This window comes from Lolium rigidum, chromosome 1 (genome assembly GCF_022539505.1).
Source record: "Lolium rigidum isolate FL_2022 chromosome 1, APGP_CSIRO_Lrig_0.1, whole genome shotgun sequence".
NCBI classification, from domain to species: Eukaryota; Viridiplantae; Streptophyta; class Magnoliopsida; order Poales; family Poaceae; genus Lolium; species Lolium rigidum.
Window position 1 is genome coordinate 78929986 of NC_061508.1, and position 9322 is coordinate 78939307.

General features: G+C 40.0%; 2 protein-coding genes across 2 annotated transcripts in view; one reads left to right on the top strand and one right to left on the bottom strand.

Annotated features, from left to right (window-relative positions):
- LOC124647981 (trigger factor-like protein TIG, Chloroplastic) overlaps positions 1–4165 on the top strand; it is a 10507-nt gene extending 6342 nt beyond the window's left edge. The window contains exons 3-12 of the mRNA XM_047187821.1: positions 360–488; positions 785–873; positions 981–1164; positions 1780–1870; positions 2127–2281; positions 2556–2648; positions 2877–2969; positions 3122–3352; positions 3465–3560; positions 3793–4165. Of these exons, the coding sequence (XP_047043777.1) occupies positions 360–488; positions 785–873; positions 981–1164; positions 1780–1870; positions 2127–2281; positions 2556–2648; positions 2877–2969; positions 3122–3352; positions 3465–3560; positions 3793–3870 (1239 nt within the window). The 3' untranslated portion in view covers positions 3871–4165. The remainder of the gene's footprint in view (positions 1–359; positions 489–784; positions 874–980; positions 1165–1779; positions 1871–2126; positions 2282–2555; positions 2649–2876; positions 2970–3121; positions 3353–3464; positions 3561–3792) is intronic.
- Positions 4166–4366: 201 nt separating this feature from the next.
- LOC124683787 (protein-tyrosine-phosphatase IBR5-like) lies at positions 4367–6914 on the bottom strand. The gene is made up of 5 exons (XM_047218266.1): positions 6561–6914; positions 6089–6188; positions 5712–5769; positions 5511–5617; positions 4367–4963 (listed from the first exon to the last, which is right to left on the bottom strand). The coding sequence occupies exons 1-5, from the start codon at positions 6798–6800 to the stop codon at positions 4647–4649; spliced, it is 822 nt and encodes a 273-aa protein (XP_047074222.1). The 5' UTR covers positions 6801–6914; the 3' UTR covers positions 4367–4646.
- Between the last annotated feature and the right edge of the window lie 2408 nt (positions 6915–9322).

A 9322-nucleotide genomic window follows, 5' to 3' on the forward strand; every position in this document is an offset into this window, starting at 1 on the left:
ATAATTTGTGAAAATTTACATAGCTCGACCAGAAATGTAGTCTTGCACCGAAGTTTAACTGCTGCATGTTCTGTAACCATGAATGAGCTTGCTATCGATGATGAGACTAACAATAAAATCCAGAAAATACTCTGCACTGAGAGCCTTCTTTGCCATTGGTTTAGTCACGAAGTGTGTCTTCATTTCTTCGTTTATAATCAGTTGATCATAGTATGAGCGCGTAAATACCAGAAAATTCCAAATTCTGAAAAGAGCATACATCTGCAAGGTGTCTCCGAAGAAGTGTGTTGTATCCAACTGCGTCCTGCTCTGCATTTCTACAGATATTTCAGTGTTGCTCTGCTATTTCTTCTTATCAGGTCCCTGGATTTCGGCCTGGAAAGATAGTTCCAGAAAATGTGCTTTTAAACTATGTCGGACCGCAGCATGTACGGGCTGCCACGGTTGAAGCTATCTTAAGACATACGCTTCCTCAAGCATTGTCCTCGGTATCAATTTCTCCCCAGTCCTTTTTTTTAATCTCTCCGCGGTCCATTTTTACAAAGCAATACCCTTATATTTATTGTGATGGATTCTTTGTTCCCAACTATTCATGACAAGTAATAAGAACTTTGGACTATGGATCTATGATTTCATATGAACTGAACTGGCAAGATCACCAGTGATGAATTCACTGCTGATATCCCTGTCTATGAGTTCCAATCTCGTTTTGAATCGCTACTTGCCTTTCTCCCTTTGTGCTTATTATTTCATCTGTTCAGCTGATATTGTCGGGTTTTTTTAGGTAGAAGATAAGGCATTAGAAGATTCTGTACGTATTCTCACTAAGTTTGATGATATGAATGATGCTTTCTCCCTCGACCATGTGTTTAGGTACACAATTACTCCCATCTAGGCGTCATACTTATTACGTTATTAGAACTTGTTTCAAATTAGTTGGTTTTCATCCTAATCTTTTTGTTTATGTCAATTTTTCTCAGATATGATGTTGCGGTGGATGTTGTTCCTGAACTCCAGTGGTTATCGGAAGACAAATATAAGAACCTCAAAGTGGTTATTGAAATAGATGAAATTGTTGATGCTGAAAAGGCAGCCGAGTTGGAGCTTAAGCGTCGTCGTAAATCTCTAGGGATTCTTCGAGTAGTCTCTGACAGAGGTCTACAGGTGAGTTCTTATAGTTGCTCTAGTATACAATATTCCAATGAAAGCATTACTGTGTGTTAGAGTTAGTTGTACTCAGGACTATGGTTTCTGCATTGAAGTAAACAGATACAGTTTTGCATAAATCGGCTAATTTTCCGTCAGTCTCTGGCTAAGTGGCGAACTATTCATCTTATTCCAAATATTTTGTGTCTTCATGATTTTAAGATTCTGGGATCTTATGATGTATGTGCTCTAATATAACTGGTATATACTAACTGAACGAAACAGATTCAAGAACTTGATATTACAATATATATTTCTGGTACTCATATGTACAGTACCTTTTTTTTCCACCAATTCTTTACAAATAACCTACAAATGTGCATATCTTTTTCTTCATTAGGACGGGTTGTATACAAAAGAGAGCCAAGCCTATAATATTGCCACGTCCATGTCATTATATACATACATTCCCTTAACAGTTTATTTGCAATGTCAAGCAGCATTACTATTTTCATAATAAAATGGAGGAACTTTTTGTCTTCTTTGGAGTTGGCATGTTAGATCAGATTTATTTCATGGTAAGCATCGGTAATATGGTTGTATTGTAACAGCATCCATTTTTTCATCATGTAGGTCGGTGATGTAACAGTAATAGATATATTGGCTGAAACTATCACAAGCGATGGCTCTAAAGGTGAAAAAATTCCATCAGCTGAGGCTACAGGTTTGTTTACTTTACACCTTTCTATTTAATTTTCACAACTTAATTTTCCCAATTACCATTGGCGTGGTGCACCACTTTGATTGCAACTGACTAATGTAGCGATGTGATACTGAATTCTCTTTTACAGTATATGCAACATAGATAGAATAGGCAGTACTGCTTTCATTTCCAGTAACTTGAAATGACAGTGATAATTTCATATTCAGTTTTCTATTCCATTAACTTGAAATGTATGCACATCTACTATGGCTTGCAGGGTTCCAGTTGGACACTGAGGAAAATGAGAACCTTGTTCCTGGATTTCTGGGTTCACTAATTGGGATTCGTCCGGGTGAGACTAGATCATTTCCTATTCAGTTCCCTGAGTCCTTTGATCAAGAAAGTCTGCAAGGTGTCCGTGCCCAGTTTACTGTGAGTCACCTCCGAAAGACCAAACTGTATATATCTATGTACGCTACTCTTACTACCAACTAGTAATCACACCATATTGTGCCTATATCACACCAAAGTTATAACACTTTGTAGTTACTTTTGATGAACATCTGTTAGTATGATTTTCAGGTGTGAAACAGATTTTAGGTTACTCCTGAAAGTTAAACTGCATGAAATCCACAGTGACACAGATTTCTTTTCTCCATAGCTAGTGCTGGAGGTTCTCATTCCCATTTTCACTGGCATTATGTAGGTTGTCTGCAAAGAACTCTTCTTCAGAGAGATGCCAGAATTGGATGATTCACTTGCTGTGAAGCTCCTTCCAGGATGCACTACCATGGATCAGGTTTCACCGTTGTATTTATTTCACTTATTAGTTAATCATGGCCATTGCAAAATCCACACGATATGAACCTGTTAAATCTGTTTTATTTTTGGAATTTACTCCAGTTTGATCATTTGCAGATCACCCTATAAATTTCTTCTGTAAACTGTGAGCATCATATAATACGGTGGATGGTTGATGAATTTTTCCACCTGCTTTGACAGTTATCGTCCCTTGTGACTGAAACAGGTTCGAGAAAGAATTTTGGAAAGATGCAAAGAAGTGGAGAAGACAGCTATAGAACAAGCAACAGATAATGCCATCCTCGACCAGCTCGGAAAGGTTGTGGTCTTACTTCTGAAATAGCTTTTGAAGTCTCTAGTAGCCGCAGGGAGATCATTCATATGTTACCTTTGGTTCAGTTATCAAATTCCTTTCCACACTCTCTCCAAGTTTGCATAAGCTTGTACTAACGTTTTCATTTGTTTGTTCAGTTGGTTGAGGTTGATGTTCCCCGGGCCATGTTTCAAGAGCAAGGCCAACAGTTGTATGGAGCCAAACTTCTGCAACTGCAGGCAGAAAGGAAGCTAGATAAAGACCAGCTAGCATCCCTTTCAAGTGAGAGGTCGGTCCAGGAGTACCTAAATAGTGAGCGGGAGAACATCACTAAAATCATTAAACAAATGTTGGCTGTTGGTGAAATATTCAAGGCTGAAAATTTACAGGTGATAACATGCTTGCCATGTAGTTGTGATTTTAGTGATAGAACCTCTTCATTTGATGTTTGAGTCGTGCATTTTCATGCATGTATTAACAACGTGTCATATCATTGTGCAGTACTCGACCGACCAGCTCATCAAGGAAGTTGAGAACTCCATAGAAGAGTTCAAACGCTATAACCAGGACTATGACGAGGGGAACATCAAGCAGCAGGTTTCTAGACAGTTTTTCCTCGTATTTTTTTGTGCTGAATTCCTTCAGTCCGCTGCGGTTTGGCAACACACTTTTGATCTTCTTGGGATAAAGTAAATTTCAAGCACTAAAATACATATGCACATTATATGATAATTAAACTGCCATGCCAAGGAAATTATCTGCCTAACTTATCTTGTTTTTTCTGCTGGAAAATCTCATTAAATGTTTGGTGTGCAATTGAATCATGCAGGTTCAAGATGTTCTTGAGGCTGCAAAGGTGCTCGAGTGGCTCAAGGAGAACTGCACGATCGAGTACATCAGACAATGAGGGCGGTGCTTGATGCTCTGTCAGTTTTCAAAGATGGCAGGCTGGCGCAAAACTTCATGACGAGCTGCAAACAAGTGTATAATTTGTTCATAGCACAAGAGGAATATGATCTAATATGTAGATGTCAAGTTTACTTAATATATGTTCTTTACATTATGGTAATCAACTCCGCAACAGATTCACAGTTGTGTTCCTTATAACAAATGAACTGTCAAATATGTTTATAGTCTCTATTGTCTCGGATAAAAGCTTGACCAGCAATCTTCGATTGAAGGTCTCAAGGATCTTGCCCTTTGAAGTCCACTTATTTCTAGCAATCTTTAATGGGTAGTTCAACTTCAAACATTTGCAAATTCTTGAGCAACTTCCAAATCTTAGTTGGACCTGACAATTATCTTGGTGGATCTGTGCAATTTTATGTCTGCGTCCTCCATGTAATCGATAAGAAAGTAGAACTCTGGGAGATGACAACAATGTAAAGATTTTGGGCTGTAAATTTCTTAGCATATAAATCTGTACAATATAAACAAGCACATATAAAACTTCTACCACCTTTTCCAGCATAACTTCAGTTCCATGTGAATTACGAGACAAAAGTTGAATAGAAGCACATATCAGACCTCTTAAAGTGTAGATTGTATCAATGGATGAAACACTTGCACATAGTGTAGAAGTCAGTACAAAAATTTACAACCTTTCTACCTAGAAATCTAAACTATCCCAAGAAACACGACTTGATGCATCGATTGATACATTTATATTGTTTAAAAAGCGACCTAGGAGCTGTCCATCATGCTTTCACTCCCGGACAAGTTGGCCACACCGACATTACCACTGTCTGGAAGCTTCACTTCGGAAACTTTTTCAGCTCCAAATGTGAAATTACTTGGGATGTTGTTCGAGCTGACCCGCTCAAAGATGGAGGCTGGAGTCTGCTGATTGAAGGTAGGCACCTGGATGTCACCTGTTGGTTTTGGAAAACCAAATCCAAGTGAAGGGAAAGTAGAATCTGTTGGAGCAAAAGATTGAGATGCCATGCCAACATTGGAGCCGAAAAGTTTCTGCTCATACTCAATCAACTGCTGCTGTGCCGCTGTAAAAAAAAAGGTAAGAATATTTCTTTAGCCAACCATGATACTTTTTGAGAAAGACCCACCACTAAATTCATAGTACTTACTATATAATCGAGAATAAACTTTGAATTATATAGTCTGACTTTCAAAATGCAAGATTTTGTACTACCTCAACAACAGAGTTCTTTATGCATATAGGCTCAATCTTTCAAAATGCAAGATTTTGTACTACCTCAACAACAGAGTTCTTTATGCATATAGGCTCAATTGTTCATTTGTTGCCTTTTCAAGCTTTTACCGACCAGCAAATTTATGGAAATTGTCACCGTACCTTGCCATCAAATCTTCTAACTATACATTAGTTAAATCCTCAGCAAATATGAAAAGTTTCATGCTATTATGGTACCGCGTTAGCAAGATTGGTGTTCCCAACTAAGTTGTGCAGCAGTACATATTTGAGTACTCTAATTCAGAAATTAGACTCACAGCAGACCTCAATTATGAGGTGCAATTCAATCTTTATGTTTTCTCCCAGTTTCCTAGAATGATTCATCTTGGAAGTCTTACCATCAGCCAGTTGAACTTGTGGTCTCCGTTCTTTCACCCATTGATAACATTGTGCAAGTCGCCAACCTCTGGACTTCATCAAGAAGGCTATCACAAATGCAGCTGACCTGATCAACATATTTTGAACACATTAGTCACAGAAATCCCAGCAACATAAGAAACAATAATTGCTATATGAGGACTAATGTTACATGTACACACCTACTCTTCCCTGACATGCAATGAACAAGAACTCGTGTTTTATCCCTCTCGCACTGTTCTGAAGTTGAAAATAACAAAAATAAGTAGGTACATGATGCCCTTAATGACTCAGTATTAGATAATCCGATGCTCAATGTGGGAAGAGGGACTGGGAGACAGAACAGGAAAAATCACAAGGGTATCTACAGAACATGAGTTAAATGATAGTCATAGAAAGCATATTGGATAGTAGATTGAGGTTGAAAAATGCTTTATGCTAAAAGAAAGTGAATGTCTGCCACAAGCAACAAATGTCAACAGAACAATGGAAATGGTAAACACAATGTATGTATATCTGTTGTTGGCTGGGGACTGGAAGTGGAAGAAGAGCACCATACCTAGAAACTGGATTGCATCATCAAACTGCAAAGTCTTGCCATCTTGAAGGCAGTGATAAGTGAAGGAATTCCGGTAAAGGTTTTGGCAGAAAGGGACGGTCTGTCCAGTAAAGAGCATTGCAAAATATCATTTCAGTTCCAAATAGAGCAAAAACATTTGCAGAGTTTAAAAACGGTGTGTGACAGATGTTGAACAAGGGTGATCGGTGCTAATATGATCAGTACTGTAAAACGACTAGCAAGTAGTAAGCTGAACTTGTCAGCAGCAATCTGTTTCTAAAAGAGTGCTGTTGTTAGGCTGTTATTTCCTTCATATTTATAGTGCCTCTACTAAATGCAAACATTATTACTCTAAATAAAAAAACAGGAACCGAACCTAGAACCGGCCTTCCATTTCTATCGGAGAAGCACTAGCAATCTAAGGCCGGATGGAATCCGAATCGCGGAGAAGCAATAAAAGAAGCGTACGTACGTTGAGGATGTGGGAGATGCCCAGGGTCTTGAGCAGCTCGGAGCGGGAGGCGTTGTCGTAGCTGCCGAGGAAGAGCAAGTCCTTGAGAATCTCCGAGGGGAACGCCGAGTCCTGCCGGGGAACGCCCGCCGGTGCGAGCACCGGCGGGCGGTGGCCGCACACCCCGCACGGCTCCCCCTCCTCGTACCTGTGGTAATGCCCGCAGATCCCGCACGGGTTCTCACGCTCCCGCTTCCTCATCCCCTTCCGATCGAGATCGAGATCGGAACAGCCGCTACGCCAGTGATCGAATCCAATCGGAGATGCCTGGAGGAGCTTCAAGAGAGAGAAGAAGCGTTTGCGTTTGCGTTTCTGTCTCTTATTTTATTTCTACCAGATATTTTACACAAACAAGTACTTTCTCCTCCCTTCCCAAAAATGTAGTGGTGGTAAAGTTTGACCAAGTATTTACACTACCATTAGATTCATCATGATATATATTTTTATATGGTATATATTTTGTATTATATAGATATAGATAATTTTCTCAATAAGCATGGTCAAACATTACCTCATTCGACTTTTGAAATACTTATATGCACTATATTGTGGCGAGGAGGGAGTATTATTAGAGTATTAGAACATCTCTACCAAATCCGTCAAACCAGATATTTTTAAGGCATTGCAAAATATTTATCAATTTTCCGGGATATATTTAGTGCCTCTTTTAAGACCCGAATACCCCGTAGAACCAGTTTTCTGTAGCCATATGAGGTAGATTTGAAGTGAGGCAACGCTCCAGTCCATGACAGCGCCGATGACGCCCAAGCTTGGTTCCACTACGAGGACACTCGATTCCAACGTCAATCTTCGATTCCCGGCGAGGAGGTTCGATTGTGGTTGAATTCTAGGCAAAATAGCGTTGAATTTGAAGCTCCTTCCACCGTGGAAGTTGTTAGAATGGTGAGAGATGTAGTAGGAAAGATTAAGTATTCGGCTGATTTTATTGTGCTTGGTTGCTCCCAAGATGCATTTTGTCCTATTATATTTGGTAGACCTTTCTTACATATTATTGGTGCTGAAATTAATTTACCAAACGAAAGAGAATGTTTATTAAATGTGCTGGAGAAAGATTAGAATTTAATTTTTCCAAGTTTACTAATAAGCATTTAGAAAAAGAAAGGTTTCAAAAAGGTATTGTGGAAATTCTTGCTTCTGTGGCACTTTCTTCATCGAACGCGGTGTAACGATATGTACTTAATCACGATCCCCGGAGAAAGTCTTGAGATCTCTGGACTTGGGAGGGAGGATTGGAGGAGGAAGGGAGAGAGGACCGAGCCGCCGACGCCGCTCCCCTGGGAGGAAACGCGATACTGGGTGGGAGGGAGGAAGAAGTCGCCCGGGTTCGGCCGGCTCGGGCCAAGCTAACGCGTCGATGTGCCGCGCCCCACCACCCGGTGCGGCAAACCTCTATGCAATGCCCCAGTCCAGCCACACTACTGAGTTGCGGAGCCCACCATGCCGCGCTAGCGGACGTGCCTCGCCAAGCAGAGCGGCCTTACACCTTTGTTTGCACGCCCAACAGTCAGGCGCGGCAGAAAAGGATTATTTTTGAAATAGTTTTGTCCGGAGTTTATTTGTTGAATTTCTTTCGTGTAGGGGTTATTTTTATCGAATTCGCCAAAAAATAGGGCGCCAAATAAAATAGTGTGACCTTTTAAATATGCTACGCACCCTATAACGTGCTCGCTATTTTACAAAATAGAATTTGACAAAAAAAAAATGAAAAATGGAAAATATAGCATGTTTACTAAAGAGTTTAACAACTAAAAATTGTCTAGATCACAATGATGAACAAATCAAATTGATAAAGTCCATATCACAATGAAAGAGAGAGATTTGTCATTGTCTAATAAGTAAAATCAACAATTCAACAACCATAGTCTAGAACAAGATGAAGAATTAAGATTTAAGAAAGATAAGTAGACAACAAACCAACCAACAAGCATAGTCCATATAAACATTTAACGAGCCAATAACATAGCAGAAGTAGTAATTAATCAAAATCATATGAACATGGGGTCATCATCCCATCAGAAGAAGAACCAGCAGATTGCTCATTGTGATGTTGATTCTTCTTCTTCAGCATGGAAATATTGTGTGAGGAGGAGTGGGAACTATCGATAGGATTCTGTGGTTGCTAACGGGTTAAATGGATATGGTTAGAAATGACGATACCAGTGGCTCGTGGCCAAAAGGCCCAAAATGGCTAGTGCGGAAAATAGCACCGCTACAACGCTATAAAAAAATAGCACGTATAGCGTCATTAATAGTGAGATTAGTGTCGTAGCGGGCGAAATGTACATAGCTTAGTGTTTACTTCAAATACGGTATAGCACCGCTAAAACAGTGAAATAGCACGCTATTTCATAGAGCGGGAGGGTAAGCAGGCGTAGCTCAGAATGGTCCGCGTTTCCAATTTAGAATTTGGCACATGTTTTCTCCATACAGTCCCGTATCTGTCATGTGAGGAATTAATGGGAGCTGTCTTTTCTCTTTATCTTTGTGTCGGGTGTTTGTATCTGCGAGTTTTTCAGAGCAATCCTGCAGATCTGCTTCTCTCCCCATCACCGGCTCAATTATTTGCTGACGAAGGGCTGGCGGATGGATGTACTCACGGACGGAGTAGATGGATAGCAGGTAACTAATCGTGACATTTCCGATCAGCTAGCCACGGTTCTGTTCGAGGGGTTTCTATGATTTGGATGAACACTGTGTCGCAT